Genomic DNA, 26,379 nt, shown 5'->3' with positions numbered 1-26,379 from the left:
GCCCACATTTGTGAGAAAGTACATGATAATGCATTGTAAAACCTTTGATGGAACATTTTGCTCAAAGGTGATGCTACTGACCAAAAAGATGAAAATGCCAGGACGACTGGAACATTCATCCCCTTCTCATGTACCTATCAATAATATCCCTCAGCATCAGCCCACTCATTTTCAAACACAAGCCATGAAGACAAAAGTCCAGTTTATATTTCACTGACCCTTGTAATTTACTTTTAAATCATATTTTGCCACACTCTGATGCACTCGTCGTAAAGTGATTTCATAGGCTTTTAGATGCTTCTGAATCATATATATATATATATATTAGACTATATGTAATATAGATTTTTGGCCCTCAGGTATTTATCGATTTATGAAATATTGCAAAAATGCAACTTCAACAGGAAAGGGTGTCTGATTAACGCAAATTGATTTAGCTTACTATTTGTTCATATTTTTATGATTTTATGAATTTAATTAAAAAATAACAGAACAGAAATTAGGATACAATATAAATGAAATGTTTACGATTAATTTCAATACCATAATATAAAATGAACAATAACATAAAATACTTATTACCAACAAAAAGGTTTTTTGCTATTATTTGATCATATGCAATATTGTTACTAAAACAGATTACTTAAAAACAGTAAACAAATATTATTTCATGTAATAATAATGAAGAACAAATTATGCTATGTTATCGCAACTTCAGCTGTGTATTGGTTAATTTGTAATCTTGTTTTGATCAGTTTTCTAAAGTTTCTAAATTTCAGTAGAAAATTTTTGTTTTAAAAGTTTAAAAACTACTTCTTGAAAATCTTACATTTAATAACTTTTACTTCTAAGCTATGTTTATTTCAAAAAATTGTTGTTCAAACTGCTTTCAATTGCTAAATAAAAGAAATTGATTCTCCTGTAGAACCTGTTAATGTACATTCTGCTAATTGTTATTAATTTTTTTCAGTTAACCTTAAAAACTGGACGATACCTAAAGATGAATTACCACAAAATGCGGGTGAAGGTGGTTTTCTTCCTTTCGGTATATTTGGTACAATTAAAGGTGCAGCCACATGTTTTTATGGTTATGTTGGATTTGATTGTATTGCTACCACTGGTGAGTAGAAATATTTTTTATTAAATTGTTTTCTCTAATTTATATATATATATATATATATAATTATATAATATAAAACTTATTCAGCCACTCCAAAAAGTACAGAATTAAAGAACACTCTTACCTTACTTTTTTTTCATTAAAGTGCTTTTGGGCATAAGCCTATCTTCAGTAATGTATTTTTTAAATTTTACTTTTTTACATTTACTTAATAGATAATGGTATATTAAAATTTATAGAACAAATATTTGTTCAGTCAATAAAAAAAAAAAAAATCGAAAATGTTATAATATTAAAATTTTGTTTAACTTGCTATCATGTTATAATAATTTATAATAATCAATTCATAATGGCAATATATAGGAGGCCCACAACCAATAAAATTACAGTACGTAGAAATTCAAATCATCTGTGGTCACACAAAATTGGTACATATGCACACATGGTTAGTAGAGCAATTAATTACACACAGTATAATAAAAATAAAAGTAAATTAAACAGAGAAATAGATTTTATAAAACAGATTGCTAAACATAATGATTATAATGTTTAATTAATAATATATACAAAAAAAAATCAAAAATTAATAATACTACAACGCTTATTACCTATAAATGATACGAAAAAAATTGTCAACGCATATTTAAAATATTTATACACTGATAATGTTGTTGAAAATATAACTAATATTTATGATAAAAGTACATTTAAACCTGCATACAAGACTAACAATCATATAATAAAATATTTAAAAAATAACAATCACACTGACTATAATTCATGTGGAATTTATAAAATAAAGTGTAATGATTGTGACCATATATATATATATATATATATATATATATATATATATATATATATATATATAGAGGTAAAACTAATAGGTTTTTAAAACTAGATTTTTGGAACACATTAGAAATTATAAAAATGGTAAATTGGGTTTATCTAATGTTACTGGGCCACCTTATTAATAACAAACATACTGTATCTGATATTCAGACAAATTTGGAAATATTAGTAATCAAGAAATTTAATTTAAATAATAGTAAAAGTTTGGACATTTTGGAGAGATTTTATATATATAAATACAAAAGAATTTCCTTCCAACTTGATCAACTTTCTGTCAAAATATGAAGATTATATTCAAGCGGCAACAGATAACAGCACATTTTTAGGTAAAAGTAGATATAATCAGAATGCATATAAATAATTTCAAATCCACTCAGTAATGTAACATTGGCTGGCCAGGTTACATAGTATAAATTTTCTATTTATTTTAAATTAAATTTTTTAATGATGGACATCATATTTATGCATATGTTATATACTTTAAATGACTTCATATGTTTTTATATATATGATTGTAATTTTAATGGGTACTTATGTATTAACGCCATCGCAGCTACAGCTTTATTTAAAAACAATTTAAAAACAAAGTTTCAATCAGATTTCGGTGGAAAATATATAGAGTTTAACATTAATAAATAAATATTTATTTTATAAATATAATTTAACCAAACTTAACCTACGCTCGCTAACCTTGACTAATTAACACCGTCATTTTTTGAGTATTTATTTAATAAATTCAGTAATTATTGCAATTATTTATTATTTAAATAATCAAATTGCAATAATTACTGAATTTATTAAATATTTACTCTAAAAATTACGGTGTTAATTAGTCAAGGTTAGCGAGTGTAGGTTAAATTATATTTATAAAATAAATAAATATAAATAACCATTTATATTCTGTTTTGAATCTGTTTCGCCCCATTTTCCACTGAAATCCAATTGACTACTTTGTTTTTAAATAAAGCTGTAGCTGCGGTGGCGTTAATATGTAAGTACCTTTTAATGTTTTAATTTAAAAATTTTATGTTTGATATGCAATTTTGTGTAAATATATTTTATAACATGATGGGGGATCCCGCGAAAGTGCTTTTAGTATAAAAAAAAAAAAAAACTAATAAGGTAAGTGTCATTTCATTTACTTTGTAATTCTGTACTTGGGTTGTTCTAGTTGGTTTTTGATTATAATATATATATTAATTAATTTAGTAAAATTTATTATCTTTTTTTTTTATATTTGTCCACATCTTTCTCTGTACCAATTACGTTAAAGACAAAAGTAAAACCTAGCTTTCCATCAGCAGTACAGAATCTAACAATATTTCTTACCTTATCTTATTGTTTCTTCAGTTTTTACATTAAAGCACTTTTGAGGGTTTCCCTCAGCGTCAATTGCTCAAATTTAAAAAAAAATTACACATTAAAACATTAATTGTCATATATATTGTAAAATATGTAGTCAAAAATTAAAAAAAAATAAAAATAAAAATATTGCCTGTGGTCAGCCACATATACAGTACTGTACTAATATTATATGAATTATACTTAATAATTTGTACAAATGTGCTGTTATCTACGGCGATTTTGATAAGAAACTCGTTATCAAATTCTGTTTGCGTATTAATCAAGTTGAACTTTTGTCTACATTTACATATATAATACTTTTCCAAAATGTCTAATTTTTTATTGTTATTATCACATTCTTCTGTAATTTCAATTATTTTTAAATTTGTAATGTAAGTCTATGATGGAATATTTATTAACTATTAAATGGTCAACAAGATTAGAAAAACCAAACTTATTGTTTCTATTAAATCTAAAGTGTTCTGTAAATGATATATTATTAGTCCTAAATGATATATTAATAGTTTTCCGAATATAAATTTTATTGGAATCATTACATGCTATTTTATAGACACCATACAAATCATAGGATCATTACTATCATTATTGAAGTTCAAATGTTTTATTATATGGTAGTATGGTTTATATTTTTCAGCATTATAAACATTAATTAAATTTTCAATATTATTATTAATATAGGGATGTTTTATAAAAATATAAAATTATTTAAATATAAATTTAAATTTTGGTTGACATAACCATGTACCCTAATATCCCTATAGATCAAACGAATTGTGCAATAGAAAATAAACTGAAAAATAATGAGGACCCAAAAGTTTTGATAATATTATTATAACCATCGTTAGGAATATATGTCAACAAAATTATTTGAATTTAATATTGCATTTTACTCACAAGAGAGTACTTTACCGATGGGGTTTCCTTTATCAGCCGTTATGTATGAAATTTATTTACAAGAATTTGAAAATAAATTAGTTTACGGTATTACCCATATACACAATGTTCAATTATGAGTTCGATACATTGATGATATTTTGGTAATCTATGAGGCTGTTATAATTAATGAACATCTTATAATTTTGAAAAACTTAATTCATATCATAATAATTTAAAATTTACATTTGAAACAGATAAATGCAGAAAATTAAGTTTTTTAGATGTTAACATAGAAATTAATAAAAGTAATAAAATTATAACATCCTTATATACAAAAATAACAGCAAGTAAAATAACTATTAACAGAAAATTGAATCATCCTTGAGCACACAAAATTAAATATATTTACAAACATGATGAATAGAGCGATACATTACACACAGAATAATAAGGAAAAATTAGATGCAGAAATAGATACTATAAAAATTATTACAGTAAAAAATGGATGTAGCACCTCATTAATTGATAATATTTATAAAAAACAAAAATTGAAATCTAGCATTGCAACAATGTTGAAATAATAAATGTCGCAATGACAGTATTTTTATTAAATATTCCTGTATTAATAATATTAATGAAAATTTGATTAATGTTCATAATGCTGAAAAATATAAACCAGCATATAAGCCATATAACCATACAAGGGGCTACCCAAACGTTCAGGGAATTTGAATTTCGCACGCAAACCATTGCTGGTATGACGTGCTGCCACTAGATGTGGCTAACAGTACTCTTTGTGAATCAGTGTTCCAACAGCTGTGACGGTGAGAGGCTGCATTGTTGACTTTTGTGCGGTTGTGTAACGTTGTGTTTTACTGCTTCGGCGAAGTTCTAAATGGCAGATTTTAAAGAGCAAAGAACCCGCATCAAATTTTGCTTTGTGCTTAAAAAAACCGGTGCAGAAATCCATCGCATGCTTGTGGAAGCATTTGGTGACAATGCTATGAGTAAAAGTAAAACTTTTTTGTGGTACATACGATTCAAAGATGGACGAACAACAGTAGATGATGATGAACATTCAGGAAGACCATCAACAAGCGCAACACCGGAAAACATCGTGAAAGTGCGAGAGGCTATTATTGCAGATCGTAGACAAACAATTCATGATGTTTGTGCAATCGTACAAATGTCATATAGGTCCATGCAACGCATCTTGTTGGACAATTTGAACATGAGACGCATTGCTGCAAAATTCGTACCGAGACTATTGAACAGCGACCAGAAACAAAATCGCGTAGCTGTCTGTAACGAATTGAAAAATTCAGCAAGAGATGACCCTAACTTCATCTCCAACATCATAACCGGTGATGAGACATGGGTGTATGGATATAACCCTGAAACTAAGCAGCAGTCGTCGCAGTAGAAGTTGCCAAGTTCACAGCAACGTGAAGTCCATGATTATTGTTTTTTTCGACATCAAAGGCATTATCCATAAGGAATTTGTTCCTCTTGGTCAAACTGTCAATGGGATGTTCTATTGTGAAGTTTTGAAGCGGTTATGTGAAAGCATTAGGCGCAAACATTCAGATCTGTGGGGTAACAACAGCTGGGTTCTGCACTATGACAATGCGCCCGCGCACACATCACTAGCCGTTTGGAATTTCTTTGCTTCCAAAAAGACGGTAGTGATTCCCCACCCACCCTATATGCCTGACCTTGCGACTTTTTTCTATTTCCAAAAGTAAAATTTCAATTGAAAGGCTGTCGTTTTAACACAATTGAGGAGATTCAGGAAGAAATGCAGAACGTGCTTCGAACACATACAACTGCAGACTTCCAGGGATGCATGGAATCATGTGAAAAACACTGGGATCACTGTATTAATGCCCAAGGGGATTACTTTCAAGGAAACAGTAGAAATTATAAGTTATGGTTAGCTATTTTATTTTTATGGTAAAATTCTTCAAACCTTTGGGTAGCACCTTGTATAATAAAATATTTGAAATTCCATAATATGATTTGTGTGGTGTCTATAAAATAACATGTAATGATTGCAATAAAATTAATAGTGGGAAAACTAATAATAGATCATTTAGGACAAGATTTGCAGAATAAGTCTGGTTTTTCTAATCTTGCCGAGGCCATATAATAATTAACAAATATTCCATCACCAACTTAGAAATTAAAAATAATTGAGTTACAAAAGAATGTGATAACAGTAAAAAATTACACATTTTAGAAAAGTATTATTTATACAGATATAGACAAAAGTTCAACTTGATTCAGTCTCGGGAAGAAAAATATGCGATTCTGATAATATTTTTTCTCCTGAATTCAAATATGATGTCAGTTTTCCTCATCACGTAAAGTTTCCAAGAGACAGGCATTTATAATTTCGAACATTTTAATACTTTCTGAATTCTATACAATATTCAAGCATTTGATTCCCCTAGAAAGTAAGAAATTTCTGCTATATTTTGCCTGTGGAGCATCCCTCTTGATGGTCCAACAATAATCGGCCAGCATATTAGGATTCCATTTGCTTTGATACCTCCATTGGTCGACTCAGTTGTCACGCATAAGAAATGTAATATTTCCTTCATATTAGGTTATTAATTGTCCTGAAGAGGATGTTATTTATTACATAGGTTATTAAAACAGAATCAAAAAATACTCTAATTTTTTGGTCTTCATATCTGATTGAAAACTGTTATAAAGCTAGATAACTAGCTAGATAAGCCTCTAGTTCACTGTCAAGATGTGAGTGGTGTTTTCTTGTAGAATATAAAAATAATTTGTTAGTTACCTGTTAATTGTTTGTTTTTCTTTTTATAAACATTATTTTAGGTGAAGAAGTGAAAAATCCACAGAGAGCGATACCAATTGCTATAGTAGTATCGCTAGCAGTAATTTTCTTGGCGTACTTTGGTGTATCATCTGTTTTAACTTTAATGTGGCCATATTATCTTCAAGTAAGTATATTTAGACTTATTTTTATACTTATTACAATTTTTTTTTTTTTAATGTACTGTATCTCATCATTATATACATCCGATCCCCAGCTCTGGGTGTTGACTAAGCCTAACCAACACTGTTCATCCACAATCTCTCCTTATATTTATTTTCAAACACCACCGCTATTGTCCACCTTTCTCCTTACATCGTCTTCTTCCATGTGGTCTTCTTCTCAGATGTTTTCCTATACTTTACATCTCTTCCATTTATCTCAGGATTCTGTCTTCAGCCATTCTCCTGAGGTCCCCAAATTACTATATTTGATTCCTTCCGATACTCTCTCTTATACTATTCACTCCCAGTTCCTGTCTTACTTCTACATTCCTATTTCTTTCTCTTTTTGTTAATCACATTATACCTCTTAAAAATACTAATTTTGCCTTTCTGCAGACATCTTCAATTCTTTTATGTCATCGTCTAATTTCTGCTCAATATGTAATTACAGGAACTAATATAATTTTAATTAAACATTATTAACTTTTTACCTTCTGTGATATATGTTTTATATCCCAAACCAAATTTTTAATTGTGTGTTAGAAGTTTCCTTCTTTCTAAAGTCGGATTATCTCATTTTCTATCCTCCCATCTACTCAGAATAACTGACAAATTTTTTTATCAGTTAGATTCAGTGGTGTTCCCTCTACTTTGATAGCTCACTTAAGTTCTCTTTTCTTTACCGCTTACACAATCTCATTTTTCTTTACATTAATTTTTAACTCACTGTACCATTCCTCCAAACATTTCTCTACTTCTTCCTCATTAACGGTTTGCCATGTCATCTGTTAAAATCATTGTTCTAAAGTTTTTATTCAATCTCTGTTTAACTTTTCTTATGTTTCTTTCCAATACCATATTAAACAGTACAGGTGACTACACCCTTTCTTTTTTTAAACCGTTTTTCACATTAAACCAATCAGTATTCCCTGTCATACTTCTTACTCTAGATTCTTGTGTTCAATAAATCTCTTGTATCCAATTTATATATTCCTCTTCTTCACTGATTTCTGCCAGACTTTCCCTTAATGATTTTCTTTTCACCGAATCATATGCTTTCTCAGTATCAATAAACATCAAAATTAGTTTGTTACCATATTCCCACATCTTTCACACAGTTGCCTTGCAGTGTAGTAGGTAAGGTCAATGTATTGTATTCTTTTATGGCCTGAAATCATGTTGTACCACAATCATAGCTCTATCTATAACAAAGGATTTGTTCGAAAACATTTACCTTTAGGACAATAAAAAATTCTACCTATAATTTTTGCATTGCTTCCAATTTTCTTTTTTAAACAGCAAGACGCTCTTATTTCCCCATTTTTTTGGTATCTACTGAGAATCCCAATGCTTTTGAAGACTGTATAGTAACTTGTTCACTGCTCGTGACTGTATGATCACTTGCGTATAGTAACTGGACCTGCTGCTCTTTTTTTCATTTACACAGTCATTCCATCTGGTCCAGATGCTTCCAATGTCTTCACATTGTCTCTCCCATTTTTTTTTTTGGCTTAGGGCTGTATTAATAGTTTTGACCTAAGTTATGAAACATATAAATGTTATAAATAAAGCAATCATTTTTAAATAAATTCACATTTAGAATTATTTTTGTTTCTCTAAACAGATTTCTAAACTGTTAAACTTTTTTTTTTTTAGGATGTTAATGCTCCCATACCGTATGCATTTTCACAAGTTGGATGGAATTTTGCTCAATGGATTGTCACTGTCGGTGGAGTTTTTGGTCTCTGTGCTAGGTTAGTTGCAATATCTTTCAATCATAATTATTATTATATGAGATACGCAAATAAAGTAACGATACCTTCTCAGTAACTGTAACATTTATTTTAAACAACAAATCGATTTTATCTCCTTGAAAATAATTCCCTCAAAAGACTACAGTCCGCTACGGATGTTGCACTCACTTCTTGTTGCTATACTCTAAGTTACTAACTGGAATCGGTTTAAATTGATAAGTAACAGCTTTTTCAAAGTTAATAATCACAAAATGGTGACCTTTAAGGTGCATCTTTTAGTTAGGGTAAAAGTAAAAATTGACTCTGATCAGCTGCTAAAGAACCAAAGGAATGCCCTTAACTGAAAATTCATCCACAAACATTGTCGTGAACTTCACATTAATAAAATTGATTACTATTTATATTTGAGGTACAAATTCTTTATGGACAATACCTGGCTGTAAAAGAGCAGATGAGAATATTTTTGAAATTGGATTTGCTTATTTCTCTTCTTTTTTTGTATGCGATAGGTTGGATGAATGCTACTCTTAACTTTGATGTTACATTTTGAAATTGTACTCAAAGATCGCATGATTTGTCACCCGAAATGATTTTCTTGAAGTAATTTGTTTGTCTGGATGTGTTCCAGCATATCAAGACATACTGTATTCCAATCATTCTTCAGTCTGATTGACTGGATGAGAGTGTGTACTTTTTATATTGTCCTTTTTGTTGTTCCAGGGTGGGAGTTCATCTTTAATAGATTCACAGCCCTTCATAAACGCCTTATGCCACTCATTTATGACTTATGACGTTTATGTCTTTAATAAACATGTTCCCAATAGACCCATATCATTTGTTTAAAGTTTGAGTAATGTTTCCCTGAGTTTGACACAGAACTTTATCACTTTCATCGGTTAAATAATTGAGCTCTTCTATTATACCATGACGCACAAAACAAAATCCCTCATGAAAGTAAATAAAAATAGTGTAGTAACACTACCATCTTGAAACTCATAGCGAAGGTCCATGAAGCATTAAATAAATTTCATTTGAAGGGTGAACCTGCTGTGTTGTATCACATGCTATGTGAACGATCTCATTACTTTATTTAAAGATCTCATACAAGGATAAAAAGTAATATTTTCTTGTGTTTTTCGATAAATTAAAAACCAAAGGAGTTAAGATAAGACTACACATTATCTTTATAAATAAAACTTGCTCTATGTAAATGAGCTGTGATGTTTAGGAGAAAATGTTTACTTTTTTAAAGAAGAATTTTGGAAAACAACAACCAGAATAAGTGATAACAAAGTTATATTTCCATATATATTTTGATCTCTGTTTGTAATTTTATTTAAATAACTTCTGAATGTTTTTAAGTTATTACTATCGGTTCTATATATAGAATAAATTCCTGTACGCCATAGATTTCCTATTTATTTATTTTTTATTATTTCATTGATACTTATAAATTAGGAAACAAGATTACGGTTAAAAACCGTTTATAAAAGTGTTAGTGTAAATCTAGCCTAAACCTCATTAGACAAATATACTATATATGCTATGGAAAATGTACATATAATAAAATAACAAATGAAAAAAGAAGGATAAATATTATTTGTCATGCTCCTCTATTGTTAACAGTATGTGAAACACCAGATAAGTTTTTTACATGATAATATATAGAATAACAATCTTTGTAGAATATAGAAAAAACATGGTTTTTTAAAAATATGCTTTTAACAGTTTTCTTAGTTATGTACTGTGTGTATAATTACTGTTTATTTACGTATAAAAAATTCTATTTATTTTTTTGTTTTGTTAATTTTTTTAGTATGTTTGGTGGTATGTATCCATTACCTCGAATTATTTATGCGATGTCACAGGACGGTTTACTATACAAATTTCTAGGTCATGTGCATTCTAAATACAAGACACCATTTATTGGCACCATTTTATCTGGATTTATTACAGGTGATTTTTTTCTTTGCTTTATTTATTTTCTGTACACCTGTATTTACTTGGATCGCTATAAAGAGGAATCTATCTTTCCCATATTTATTTTTTTTTAATATTTTAATTTGAGGTTAACGCAAAGATGGTAATGATTATAAGATGAGAATTTTTAAAATTAATTTAGTGGAAAATTAAATAAAAATATTTGAAAAGATCTTTATATGCCTGTGTTTTAAACTTTCATAAAAACATTATACAGTAGGAGTCTGTTAATACAGTGTAGTCAACAATACAGATTAATGGTCCTATCAAACCATTAAAACAGTAAAAATAATTTTAAAACAGCCATAGTTAATTGTGATGTAAAAATTATGTTAGAAAAAATGTATTAAAAAAAATGATAAAATGTACTTAAATAAGTTTGTATGTATCAAAAAGTAAACATAACGAAAATTCCTGAAGTGGTTATTTAACTTTCCTGGCTCCACCCTTGACAGCTTTTTATTTCAAATATACAACATAGCTTTTAAATATTAATCACTTTATTATATCACTTTAATTGATAAAATTAATTAAAAATAGAAAATAGAAAACAATCTTAGTTTATGAATAATTATAGAGATCAGTTTTCTGCAGTGTTTACAAAGACTCTGATAATATTTCAGTAGGTAATATATAGGGTCCTGTGCTGATTAAAATTATTATAAAAAAATTAAAAATTAAAAATTAAAATTATTATATTAAAATTATTTAACTTTGTATACAAGTGAAAATATTGATAAATTAATAGTTATTGCAATACTTTTTCATTCTGTTGACTGAACAAATATTTGTCCTGAATGTTTATAATGTTGTTAAATTTTATTAATAATAAAATAAAAGTAAAAATTAAAAATTTAATGTGTGAAGAATTTTTAATTTAATGAAGAATTATTAAAAAATATCACTGAAGATGGGCTTAGGCCTAAAAACGTTTGAACATAAAAAAACAGTGTTCTCTAATTCGGAAGTAAAATAAAATAAACAAATTATTTATTTGATAAGATAATATGTACATTTGTCTTTTTTTTTGTTAATTAATCCTTCATTAATACTATTATTATTAATTACCAAAAGATTCTATATATATTTATCAGAAACATATGATTTTTGGTATTTTATTTTCTTAAAATAATTTGATTGCGATTGTACTGGGTCTTTTCTTTTTGAGGACCGTTTGGTATTTCTTCTCAACTAGAATCACATTTTACAAATATTTATTACTTAAAAATTCACTTTGTTGCTGTAAATAACTTGTAAACTACAAACAGTGAATTTCAGTGAGAGTATAGATTTTGATATCGAAAATCTCAGTGTTCTGGGATGCTTTTGGAGGTTAGATTAATTATGTACAGTCCAAGTTCTCAGCACTATGCATTTGGGTTCCATTTTCTTGATAATAAACCAGTTAGTTTGCTTGGCAGTAGTCAATTAAGAATTTTTTATCTAAAAATTGTGAGTGTGTATGTTCATGCATATATATGAAAACTATATTACATCCAAGCTACTACCCACATATTTAGACAATTAAATAGTGAGATTGGCACCTAGGAATTAAACAAAAACAAATCAGTTTTAACACTGTATTTTATTCAAAGTACATCTCTTTTGCATCAATAGAATGGCATAATTTGACAGTGATTGTAACCACGTCTGTAAAATTTCTTTTGGTAAGACCATAACACTTGGCGTCACATTCTGCTTGACATCTGCTTTTTGTTAGGAAGCCCTGAGAAGGGCTGTAGGGTCCTGAAGCCGGCCTCTGGTGATGTCGATTTGGCTGTAGTCAGGGAGTTGCTGCTTGTCTGTTGGAATCAGACTGAGCTTTCCCTCAGTGGCAGTTGGGTCTCCACTACAGCATGGCAGTGGTGGCTCCCAGATCCCCGCAGAGATGGATTGCTGTCGGTCATCTTCTGCCGGTGCAGTTCTGCCTGAGCGATCCCACATGCCGGACCGGCTCCTGCCGGCCAGGGCACTTGAAGCCTGGCAAGCCGCGCCCCGGCTTGCATTCCCACCCCGGGAATGTAACATCTGTGCCCAGCGGCTTCCTCGGTGGGCCAGCCTTGCCTGTTGGTTATATTTTTGTCTCGAGAAATATTTTTTTGCACAAGCAGAAATGTTGGTGCAAGCAGAAGTGCTAGTACCTAGCAGCATGTAATCTCATAGAGCATGTCAGTTGTCCAGCAGGCATTTTACGTACTAATGTAACAGGTGCGTCGCATTTTTGTTCTGTATTTTAAGACAAAACACATTAAATAATGTTATTGCATCAAATTCTGCCAAGAGCTTTGTACTCAAAAATCACTTTGAAAATCATTTGAATTTGATACTGAAAATTAATCAAATAGGGTTTCTGGAGCAAAAGTATGCGACTGTTCATAAATTAAAGTGGTGTAATAATTTTTAAAATTTGCATACTTCAGTTAAAAGTGATCATTGTATCGGTAGGCTGTCAGTAAGCTGCTAAAATTCAAATGTAATTAACAATATATGCAATCTGATACGGGAAAATCAGTGGCTGACCATCCAAAAAATTGCAAATGACCTTAAAATAAGTGAGATTTCATATACGCTATTTTAATGGACAATTTTGGCACGCAAATAGCGGCTACAAAATTTATGGCAAAGCTACTTTTACTTGAATAGAAAGAAATTTGCTTTAATATATCACAAGGCATGCTGGATTTCTCCAATGTAAATGTCGCTGAAATAGCCCTGATTTGACATGCTGGAAGACATAACGATGAATGCACCAGCAAAGCTGATAGCTATTACCTTATGAAAGATATTTCCAGCTACAGAAGTAGTGCTGGATTAAGCGGTATGAGACATAAGGGGACTGTAGGATTTGAAACCACTAGGTGAAGGTATTTTTCATGGCACAATCGGATACTTTTGAAGAAACCTCATATTTATTTATTATTTTAATTATTTCAGGCATTATGGCAGCTGGATTTAAACTGAAACATCTAGTCGATATGATGTCAATGGGAACATTAGTTGCATATACAATTGTTGCTGCGTGTGTACTTCTATTAAGGTAATCAAAACTTTAAATAAATTAAATATTTAATTTAATAAAGTGATTTTTATTTTAATGATCTTAATGAATTATCAAAATTTTTTTAAAAAAGTTACTGAAACATTTTTGATTGTCTGCCCATCACTGTGACTGTGACTGTAATTCAATAGGTAACATACACAACAGTAATATGGTACATATTTGTTTAAAGTGTAAAGTTTAGAGTATATTTTTACTTTATGTATGAATTTTATTTAGGAGAGCGTTAGAGAATTTCAAAGGGATCTAGATATTATCTCACAAGCCTCTATAAAGATATAAGTGGCTTCCCTGATCTGTTGGGTAAAAAAAGGGATCTGCGTACTCCCATAGATGGATTTATCTTCAACATTACTTGCTCCAAGAAGAAGGATAAGAGAAAAGAGTGAAGAGGAAGGACACAATCAACTAATTAATGAACTGCCTCTGATCAGGATAATTTATTGTTCATTTTTACAAAGATTTGTATTTCATCAAAAGCGAAAGTAAATTAGTTTATTTTTAATGCAATTGCTTTTTTTTCAGATATAGAGAACCGAGTAGCGATTCACCCACTGAAACGGTTACTCATCAGTATGTAGAACATACACGTTTATTAGCTAATGAAAAAAGTGTATCATATGGATCAATTGCAAAACAACTAGTTAATGTTAGGTTTATTGGTGAGCCGACTAGTATTACTTCTAGTGCTGCTACTTTACAAACTATTCTCTTTTGTAAGTGTTTATCTATTTCTCATAAAAATATTGTATAAATAAATTTTCTTTTTGTGTAAGGTTAAACTAACATTACTTTTTAACATAATCCCTGGAATCATTTAGGTACTTGTTCTTTGAGTTTTCTTATTCCAGCTGTAAAGAATTGTTCAGTTCGGTGTCTAATCCATTCTGAACTGCTAATTGTTATTGTACTCGGTGCATGTAAAAGCTATTTGAGAGAACTGAACAAAAAAAATCTGATGGTGCGAGATCAAGACTGTAAAGTGAATGTAACGTGGCAATAGCTCCTGAACCGACTTTTTGAATAGCTTCCTGTTTCTTTTGAGCAGTATGGGAGCTGTGTTATGCAGAAGAATCACGGCTCTTGAGAGAAAATCAGCAGGGCATTTCCTCCTTATTATGGGTTTCACTTTATTTTTTAGCATATTACGAAAGTATTTGCTGTTAGTTGTACATTATTCCAAATAATCGCAGTAAATTGGGTGTTTATAATCCCAAAATAGCATCACTTTACTGCTTAATGTATAGGTTTTGAACTTTTTCTTGGTGAACAGACTGGAATTTTTACATTCTGTTCTCTAACTTCACCAGTTATTATGCGATATAAAAAAGATGTTACCTTCAGTTAAAAACTGTTATATTTAAGTTCCATACAAATATGGATTCGGTTGTCTTTGTGATTTTAAGTCTACTGTCGTGGAACGTATCTTGAATAAGTAAACAATGCACAGGAATGCACAGTTCTGATATTCACTACAAATTTCAGTAATTTCTGAAATTTTTTTGCTGTTATCCTTGTGAATAAGATCATATGTAATTTTGTAAAGTGTCAGTCAAAAGTTCCACTGTAATGAAAATTAGTGACTTGTTCTAACCGATTTAAACTGTTTGATCTACTTATAAATATTTGCACAATTAATATACTTTTTACCAAACTGTTTTAACATTTTTAGTGAATTTCAACGTAATTTACACAATCAGAAAAAAAACTTATCGCAGCTGCTGTTCTATGATACACGTTTCAAGCGGGGCTAACAATTTGAAATAAAGGAAGTTATAGAAATGATGGAGATTCTTTTTAAGCAGTAGATTTTCTACGTTAGGAGTGCCAGCATCAGACAGTTTCAGTTTATTCTACGATCAGTTTTTCAGTGTTGCCATTTGTCTTTAATTATTGAATGACCCTTGCATGTATGTATATTTATATATTTTGGGTATAAGTGATGCTCATTTTCAGTGTGCCTTCATTAGAACTTCTGAAACTGTAAGAGCTTCATAAAACTTTAAATCAGGAATTTCTTTTATTTTTCTTTGAGCAATAGAAATTGAGTTTTGGTGTTTTTCACATCGCTTTCATTTTTCCATTATGGTGGCCAGCTGAATTTACAAAAAATAAAAAATCCTAAATGTTTCGGTAGATTTTAATAGAAAATATTTTTTTAAGACTTATTCTCGGATATTTTCTACTAAATCTAACCGTTCATGAGCAGCTGTCTCTAAGGTGAAAACCAACATGGCAGCCAATTTAATTCTTTTTACCCATCTCATATTTGTAATAGAAAATATAATTTTAAGAGTTTTTTGTATTCTTTGGTATTTTTCCCTAAATGCAACTGTTAAGAATTTACATCTGATCTCCAGTTGGACCTACAAACAAGGACGATATAAAGAGTAACAAGATATTTAATTTTTATCAAAAAGAGTTTACTTATTCTTCTGTAATGATATTATCCCTTTAAGAGTAGTCCCTACAGATGCGGCACAGTTATGTTTTTTCCCATCCTCAAAACATATCCACTTAATGATTTTTTATTATTTAATTGTGCTTTTAATGTTACCTTAATCTGCAGAAAAAATAAAAGTTACAGAATTGCCTTATCTGGAGAATACAGAGACTATACATCTTTATGGTATTATTTTTGGCTAGACACAAATTTAGAGTAAAGTACGAGCTGGAACGTTGTGGTGTAGTGTCCAAGAATTGTTTACCAACATATGTGGGCTTTTTCTTTGGACTCCCTCGCATAAATAGTGAAAAACCACTAAGTAATATTGTATGTTGACCAAACTACCTTGTAAGAACTCATAATGGCATTGTAATAAAAAAAAAATCGTAAAAAATATATAAAAAAAAATAGATTCTTAACGTTCCCTCAAAATCAGTGTGCTTTTTGGTCTTTGTTCTTCAGGAAGCTCCATCAAGATGATTGGACCTTTATTTTGATATCATAATTTTATATCTATGTTTTATTACCTGTTATGACAACACATTTGAGTAATTTTAAGTTTTCAGCGATGTTAGACAATTGTCTGCAATTATTTTCTTTTCTTTTACTTTTTATTTTTTCAATTTTTCTAATGAATACAACAACTTCCTTGATGTTCATTCTGCTGACTGGTTTATGCAATGCTGACAAATTCTTAATTGCCAGTTGTTCTCCTAATCTTATCTCACTTTTGGTCTCCTGCGAACTTGGTCACCAGCAAGTAATTGCCTATTGTGTAACGGCGATCCTGTTGTCAAAAAATAGATATTGACATTCATTCATTCAGGACACACTAAACCTTTCTAGTGAATAAAAAAAAAAATTACAGTCAGTATGCGCTGTAATAATATCACTTTAACGGAGAATATTATTTTTGAAACAATTTTCTTTTGTTTCTATTCTTTATTTATTTTTTCAGTTGATTTATCTAATGGAGTTATTAATGATCATTATATTTTGTAGCCTTGAATAATTATAAAATAAGATGGGTAAAATATCATAAAATGTTAAATGATTATTAAAATAACTCTATTAAAAAAGTTTGGTGCGTGGGGTTTGTTTGTTGTACTGGACATTTTATTTCAGAATTTTATTTTAGCTGCTATTGGTGCAGAGTGTTCAGAAATTTGAAGCTTTCATTGCGAAAGTTTTTGTTGTTAGTATGCTAAATTCATGAACGTTATTTAATTGCAATTGGCAAAAACATTTTAAAAAATCATGTGTAATGTAACATAAACTATGTAACATTTTCGCGGTGGGCCATAGGCCTGCCTTTTTTCTAGTAATACAAAAAAAAATTTTTTATGTTCCAGGTATATTTTCTGTGATATTATCATTCTGTCTTTCAAGATGGGAAGAACACCTTTTAGAATACTCTATACGCCATATTGTGATTTGTTGTACATTAGGGGTAGTTTTATTGTTAATTATATTATCTATCAGTTTACAACCTGGTTCAACAAAATCGTTATCTTTTAAGGTTTGTTTATCTAATTTTTTATTATAAATTTAAGCTTGTATATTATTTTGTCAACGTGATGATTTTCATCAGTATTCTGATTTAAAGGAACTGGCCATATAGTGATTATTAGGTTACCTAAAATCATATGACACCTTATAATTTTAGGTATTATACAATGATAACTTTTTGCTTTCAACTTAACTGCCCCTTAAGTATAATGCTTAAATTAATTTTTTTTTAAAGATAATTGGTTTTTGAGAATTATTTATTTTATTGCAACAACTGTTTATTATAACTTATTCTTGTAATATAACACTGCTGCTGGTTTTTTTTTTGGCTTGTAATTTTCATGCTTTAAAAGTCCCAATTTTCTGATATTTGCATTTCCACTGATGCGTTACTGGACATGACTTGTAAGTTTTTGCCTCTTCTAATGCTGTCTGCCAGTCACTGATACAACAATTTGTGAATTTTTTATACGATTGGTGCAGTACCAGTCAGCCAGGACAGATATGAATTTTGTTCTTCTAATATCAGAATTACCAAGTATGACATAAAAAATAAATGAGAAGGATAGACCTGCCACATAGAAGGGAAATTGAGGGGAGAGCAAGATGCCTCACCATAAATGCTTGTACAGGATATAAGTATCCAGTACTACAGCAAGTGTTATAAATTGCTATTTTATTACTATCAGAATATGCTGCAATAAAATCCAATTCTTAACTTTATAGCAAAATTGAAGTATTTAATGTTATTACATTAAAATATTTAATTCCATCAGAATATTATTTCCATTACGTTTTAAAAAAATATTAATTTCTTTATTATTGTTATTTTAGTCAGAATTAGGAAGCGTGACTTTACTGAATAGAGAATTCAGCTATAGGGATTATTCTACAGCCACCAAACTAGAAACAAAATGTAGCCCCCAGGTTCAATCTAATTGTAGTCACCTACTATGGCGTTGGGGGGCAGGGTTGTGATGACCAGAATCGTCACAAGGTGGGTCTTCCTGTATGGGGGTTGGGATGTAGTCCCCTACGCACTAGATCACTTCAAGGATGAACTGGCTCTGGATGTATTGGTAACCAGTAATTTTAGCACTCAAGTGTATTTCTGTTCTTAGAAACAATACATGTGTCAGTTTCTACTGAGCTTTCTAGCTGTATTTATTTATTTAGATGTATTTATTTATAGAGATGGTTACATTTTTTAACCTTCCTTCACTTGTCCTTACCATTAAATTCTGTTTATTGTTTACTTGTATTACTTTAGTTTCTCCCATATTTATTTTCATTTCTTCCTTTAGAACTGTTAAGAATCTTTAAAGTGTGTCTGTGTGTCATCAGCTAGAATTACCGTATCATCAACAAACTTTGTGCATCCTAATTTTCATCCTCCCACATTTATTCCTTCTTCTCTTTCTTTTAATGTATTCCTTATCAAACGTTTAATGCAACTGTTGTCAACGCAAAACAGTGTCTGCGAGAGACAGCATCCTTGTTTAATATCTTAACCTCTTTTCTGAAAAGAAAATTTTTTTAAAAACTATTTTCACATGAAAACTCCTGAATTCTAAAGAGCTGAATGTAAGTTCATCTTGATAGACAGTTTCTTTATGTCATTTCTGTGCATATTTTTTTCTTATTTGTATTAAAATATTACAGCCTCGTTTTAACATTTATTTAAAAAAGGACACTTTAATATTTACAGCATTTTTTACCTATCTATAACTTTAATTAAAATAAAGTAAAATTCAATTAACTTCAAAAAAAAAGTAATAAATGGACTTAAAAAAGAATTTTCGAAATGCTTATTTGAAAAATTGTACTTTTTCAGTTTTTTTAAAAACTGTTAGAAATTAGTACAAAATTAAGTATTACTAAATTATGGGTAGTTTAAAAAAAAAACTATTTAACCGAAAAATCCATGTTCAAAAGAATTGAAAAAGTATTTTCACTTTTTGATTTTATTTTTTGTTTCTGACTGGTGGTTTTTTATTCATCTTTGTTCTATATTTTTCTAATTTGTGGGACATCCACCAAGTATCTATTTCTTTAGATGTTGCTACTAACAAAATTTATTTTATGTGATTTTATTGGTGTAGTTTTCAACTTTATTTCAAAATTATCTTATTTCAAATTTACATCATGATATTAATATTTAATTAAAATAAATATTTTAATGAAAAAAAAACTACCCAAAAAATTCTATATGAAGTAAGAGAATGATGGTGAGTGTGGGAAAATATGATATATCCTTGGAGAAAAAATAGTAAAAAACCAAAAGCCCACTCGTAGAAAAACTTGGAAGCCTTCCTTTTCTCTGGCAGTGAATGCCTATCCCATTAAAAATCCCTTAGGAGATCAGGGAATTTTTATTCAGATTTCTGAAAATTGCTTTTCATTTATAAATTAGAGTCATTGAAGAACAAGATCGGCGTTTTAAAAGTATAACTTCACTTGCTCATAGACTTGTTAGTATGTAGAAGAGTAAACTTTTCATTCAAACCTCTTCCCGCTGGAGGAGGATTCTTATTTATTACTTTTATTTTTTGTTATAGGTGCCATTTGTTCCACTCATACCTTGTTTGAGTATATTTATTAATCTGTACTTAATGATGTTGATGGATATGCAAACATGGATAAGATTTACAGCTTGGCTTGTAGTCGGTAAGTTAAAATAACATATTACACAGAGTATGGTAAACTTTCTGTATGACAGAGCTCTTTATTAAGAAAATTTCCTAATAACAAAAGAACTGCCTGGTCGCTTCACAATTCCTATAATAGACAATGTATTTTATGTTATAGTGATATTTCTGTATAACGTAGAGAAAATATATCTATTATATATATATTTAAAAAAAAGCTTATCAAATTCCAGTTTAATTTCCTTGAGCGCTTTTGGCTATTCTGCCATCTTTAAGAGGAATATAATTATTATTAAAATTTAAAACAACCACAATTGAATTATATAACAATTGATCATTTTATTATTTGTTAAAGTTTTAACTCTAAGTGACTATATCCGTATTGTAATAGTTTCTCAATTGTTATGAGCTCTGTAAATTGTGGAATCAGTTTAGCCAACTTAATTATTATTGTTCATTATCTGCTTATACAAAATATCAACATTGAACTTGTTCATTTATTAATTTGTTATTATTATTGTATATATGTATTTTTCTGACATTAAAAGTGTTATAATAATTATTAGAATAATCCAATTTTCCATAAATTTATTTGGATAATAATTATACTTATTTTCCAAATATGTTTAGCAAAATGTGAATGGTTTTTATATTTCTTTGTTATATAGTTAATTTGTTCCGAAGTTCTAATTAGATGGATTGGTCATACCAATATATAGTAATGTGCAATCTTCACATTTCAGGCTGTATACTCCCTGTCCATTCAAATTATATTTATTACCATTTATTTGAGTTTTAGCTGGATCTCTTTTATTTATGTAATTTTTGATTTTATTATTAGTTGTATATGCTGATTTTAGATTAAAAGGTTTATATATTTTATTAAATTTTCTGTAATTTAAATTATATCGTTCCTGAGTTATTCTGTTTTAGTTTTATTTTCTCGTTTATTTATAATTTGAAATACTATTAAATTGTTATTATTAAATCCATTCGATGTGGCAGTGTATTTAATGTTATATAATTTGTTATTTAATTTTATTGCATTGTGTTTAAGATATTTAATTGTTATGTAAATCAATGAATTGAATGTGGCTATTTTCTGGTTCCATGGAAGAAAATAATTACAGTATATTATGGTATCTTGTTGGGTTGGCTTCCGATGTATATTTATGTCCAGTTTATTATTGAAATTGTTATTAATTGTTATATCTAAAAAAATCTATGTTATTGTTAATTTCTTGATTAATAGTGAATTTAATATTTTTATCTAATGAGTTGATTTCATTAACTATTATATTTTCTTCATTATTAATTTTTTGATTAAATATGATCAAAATATCATCCACATATAGTCTTGTTTAATGTCGTTTCGTTTCTAAGTAGAATCGATGACACGAATCTCCAATGTCTCAGATTTGCCTTTTTTGATTGAAAGTATATCTTCAGCCATATCCTCGCCAATACTTCCTTCGACTTCCTTTAATAAGTCTGCGTACGTCTTTCTGGCTTTGTTAACTATGACTATCGATGAGGGAGGTCCTTGAGTCATTCTCTTCTTCGACTCTTTTTCAGTGCAGTGAAGTTGCCATCTATTATCAGATTTGTCTAAACTACAGATCCAGTATTCCAAGCTTTGCACGCTTTATTCTCCATACTGTCATGCGGTACATAAAACTTGAGCCTACCACTTTCAACACTGCGGATTTAATGCAGAGCCCTTATAAGATATGTAGTGGTATCTTCACAATTCTCCTCAATCACATTCACAAACTTTGTTTATTCTAAAAGTTTTATCTGTGTTTCATTTGAGTATCGCTGCTCTGGTTAAACATCGGGTTCACTATTTCATATAAGGTATACATTGTAGTTTCTACATCCTTAGCAAACTCTAGTACCCAATTAGGATAATCTTTGATTTTGTACTTTGTGTTCACATTCTTTTTAATATGTGAAATTAACTCTTCAATTTCTTGCATCAAATGAAGCATATCGGTTCCATCCATAAGAATTCCCATCCCTGCTATCTTCTATTACATGTATTTTCCTCTTGAGAACTCTAGATTCTGTCACCTCCATCATATGGCTCTTGTTGTCTTTATCACCTTTTATACCTTTTGTTTTTTCTTCCTTCGCTTGAATTTTATTGCTTTTCTCCTTATCACCTTTCCCTGAAGATGGTCCGGGGGCCAAAACATTAGGTCTTCTTGATTTTCGTGGTGTTTCCACACACACTGGGGAATGGGTCAAACTTCTCGTCCCTTTGAAGGAATGTTCTGCCATTTTCTCAAAAATGGGTTAAGATAAACAAAACATAAGCTATAATTCTGAATTAGTATCAAAAAACACTTGAAATCGACACCCCACACAGTAAATTCCGTGGGAGGTAGGGAAAATCTTTTTGGGGATAGGTAATTTGTATGAGTCCAGAAATGTGGTCGGAAATTTTTTTGGGGCAAGGGTTCAAACAGTCAGAGATGTAGTGAAATGTCTAGAAACAAAAGGATTTGGCCAGGAAAGAATTTTTTGGGGGGTATTTTTGGGGGTTTTCTGGTTTGGGGGTCAGGAGATAGAGGAGACTCGGATTGGTGGAGATCTTGGTTTGGAAGATTTTGGTCTAGAAGGAACGGGTAGACAGAAAAATGTAAAAAAGGAATCCCTGTTATAATTGAGACGGGTAGGACTTGAAATATTTTTGTCTTGAAAATATTTCAGCTCCCCAGCTGCCTGTACTCACTGCAGGCAGTCGTCGCAGTCGTGGATTTGCCAAACGTTTACGTAGTAGGTAGATAGCGAGAGTTAGCCAATGTCCACACAGGTAGGGAATTTTTGGCCATGGAAGGTTTCCAGGTAGTGGCTAGCAAGCCCAGGGGGAAGAGTAAGCCGGGGCCGGTGCCTTCAACTTCCTCTGAGGATGAGGTATCCGAGATGGAGACAGGGACACCCACCCGGGTCAAATCTATCCCTGTGATTGAGGCTTTTAAAAAGGCGAACGGCAGAACTGTAATTCAGGGTGACCTGGATTACTTGATAGAATTCTGGTCCTACCCGGCAGCATCAGCTCAGAAGCAAGAAAGACCATTCTTCCTCGACTGGCCAAGTTAAAAGAGGCCTTTTTTGCTGTGGCAGAAGACTTTGAGACCCTAGCTTCACAGCTAAGGCCCTTCCTAATGTGCCTGAAGGACGAATCTTCGTGGATTTCTCATCCTGTCGCGATAAGGAATGGCAGGTCATATAAGGAAAGCAGGGGTCAGTCGCCATTACTAGGAACCTGTTGCCTCGTTCCGTTTCTGGATATGGACTCATTAAGTATATTGCTACATGCTTCCAACAGGATGTAGGCCTATGAGGTCACCGATTGTCTGGTGGAGGGTTTGGCCTTTGTAGCAGGTGCATGTGTGGTTCCAGATGTACTCCTGAACATCCTTCATAAGGCACTGCCAATCGTAGTATTGGCAGATCGCCTGCCAGCTCTCATCTGCTCCAGAATGACCGACTTCTGGAGGGTTGTGGTAGTGTTGTATGACATCCAAGGTTTGCCGATTGGAACATACACTCTCACTTGTCAGGGTCCTTTCATAGTGCTACATCCTCTTGTCCATTGGATCTTCCTCCACTTTGAGGTGAGTGCCTGAGGCTGAATTTGGGTTCTGACATAATTGTTAGAACTCCGGTTCAGTTTTTTGTGTCTCCTGCACCTGTTGAAAGAGAAGTAGGTAGAAGTAGAAGTAGGTCTTGCAGTCGGGATGTAACCACTCCATTCTCTTCTTGGTCGCGTTCACTAGGGTGTAGTCAGTCTTCATCCTGCACCATTGTAGTATTTTCTTTTTCTACCGGTTCTCTTGACAACAGGTCTGGGCAGTGCTGTAATATAAACTTGAAACTTTGAACCGATAAGGTCAACCGAATATATTTTGTTTTCTGCCTGATGGCCTGCCTTAGGCACATCAAAGTCTTGTTTTCAGTTCTGAGAATGAAAATTCGGTCTTCGAGGTTTGGTCGATAGCGTTTGATTGCCCACACCATAGCAAGCTTGAATGGTTGACCTGATAACTTCATCGGTCAGCTGAAGGCCTGCTGAACAGCTTCATAGGCTTGCTGTGCAGTGTCTGTCCATTGCCAGTGTTTCCTCCATAGCAGGTCAGTCAGCAACGCGGAAAGCTCTGAGAATCTTGGATTATATTCTTGCAGCCAGTTACAGGTGCCGAGAAATTTCTGCAGCACTTTTCTTGACCTGCGGGTCTTGTGTTTGATGATGGCCCATAGATGTTGCTGCTGCAGAATGATAACCGCGTTAACCAATATTAACCATTTCATGGCCTAAAAATGAACCTCTTCTTGGCCAAATTGGCATTTCTCCAAAGAGCATATCAGATGGGGAAGTTGTAGGTATTGCAGCACCTAATCTAGGTGGCATAAGTGTTCTTCCCAGCTACTGTTGTAAACAGTAATGTTGTACAGGTAGACCAGGCAGCACTGGTGAAGGAGGCCAGTGAGTCAGTGAAAATGTCCTGCATTAGATGCTGCAAGTGCTAGGTGCGTTTTGAGGCCGAATGGCATGATTCAGAATTGGTATCAGCCGCCATCTGGAACTGAAAAGGCTGTAATCCTGTTTTTTTTTTTTTTATTTTAAATAATTAATTTTAATGCAGATTAATCAAACTTAATTTTATTAATTATAATTTTTATGCTTACAGGACTTTTTATTTATTTTACATACGGAATTAAAAATAGTAAAGAGAATAACCCGATCAGTAATATTGATTATGATTCTAATGGACAATGGGTTGCAGAGTGATGATATTTATTTTATAATTTTATGACAAAAAAGAAACGATAAAAAATATATTTTTTATATCGATACAATTTACGAAGTATTTTTTGTGAATAGTCTTATAACTAACTTAATTCTACGATTAATTTTACTTTATTTGTATAATATATTTGTACTTTTGTTATTATTTTGTTATGTACATTTTTTTTTATGTACTAGTGATTGTAATAAAGCAATGTTTTGATAATTTTTTCTAATATGTATTTATTTTAACCTAGTTTTTATAAATTTTTAGATTTGGTAAGAAGATTACAAGGCATTCTTGTACTTTTCCCTCTATCATATTTCTCTTCCTGGTGGTATGAATTGTAGTGAATTTCTATATTTAACATTTACATAACAATTTGTATTCCAGTAGGTTCAGCTATCTTACCGGTGCAAATGTTATAAAATATAAAAAATGGTTTCGCTTTGGGTGAGGAATAAAAGATATAACAGTGCTTATATCAGTTGTTTAGGGAATGATTTTTATTTCCATAATGACAAACTACATTTTACTTACATTGTTTCAAAAACCTTTTTGAAATAGGATTCTCATTTTTTATTTTCAGTTTTTTTAGCCTCTCGATTTGACAAATAAACAATAAGATTTTTTTGGAAAAATTTTTTTTTCAACTTGAACTTTTTCTCAACTGAAAGAAAAAATCTCAACTACACTAATCCGGTGAACGTGGAGGGCACCATCCTCTGCTAGTGAATCGTTTCCCATACAACTCGCTCTGTTTTGTTGGAAGAAGTTATACTCATTTTTCATGATCTATTAACCGAGCGTGGAATTCTTTACAAATCGTATGGTACCCTTCTGTATTGACAGTATAATAAAAAAAATATCCTCTGCTATTGGATTATGGCGCACTCATATTTTCTAATTTTGAACTGGACATTCAGACATCTGGTGAGCATTTTCAGTCATCTGATTGACAGTGAT

The 26,379-nt window shown here is 30.8% G+C and overlaps 1 protein-coding gene across 3 annotated transcripts in view; it reads left to right on the top strand.

Moving 5' to 3' along the window:
- LOC142333687 (high affinity cationic amino acid transporter 1-like) overlaps nucleotides 1-25,638 on the top strand; it is a 70,654-nt gene extending 45,016 nt beyond the window's left edge. For all 3 annotated transcript variants that reach the window (XM_075381112.1, XM_075381111.1, XM_075381110.1), the window contains exons 6-14: nucleotides 971-1,120; nucleotides 7,061-7,185; nucleotides 8,879-8,976; nucleotides 10,793-10,932; nucleotides 13,891-13,993; nucleotides 14,540-14,730; nucleotides 17,813-17,979; nucleotides 20,528-20,636; nucleotides 25,315-25,638. In XM_075381112.1, the coding sequence (XP_075237227.1) occupies nucleotides 971-1,120; nucleotides 7,061-7,185; nucleotides 8,879-8,976; nucleotides 10,793-10,932; nucleotides 13,891-13,993; nucleotides 14,540-14,730; nucleotides 17,813-17,979; nucleotides 20,528-20,636; nucleotides 25,315-25,415 (1,184 nt within the window). In that variant the 3' untranslated portion in view covers nucleotides 25,416-25,638. The remainder of the gene's footprint in view (nucleotides 1-970; nucleotides 1,121-7,060; nucleotides 7,186-8,878; nucleotides 8,977-10,792; nucleotides 10,933-13,890; nucleotides 13,994-14,539; nucleotides 14,731-17,812; nucleotides 17,980-20,527; nucleotides 20,637-25,314) is intronic.
- Nucleotides 25,639-26,379: the final 741 nt, after the last annotated feature.

Source organism: Lycorma delicatula, chromosome 13, assembly GCF_047948215.1.
Source record: "Lycorma delicatula isolate Av1 chromosome 13, ASM4794821v1, whole genome shotgun sequence".
NCBI lineage: Eukaryota > Metazoa > Arthropoda > Insecta > Hemiptera > Fulgoridae > Lycorma > Lycorma delicatula.
This window is presented reverse-complemented; position numbering and strand designations above follow the sequence as displayed.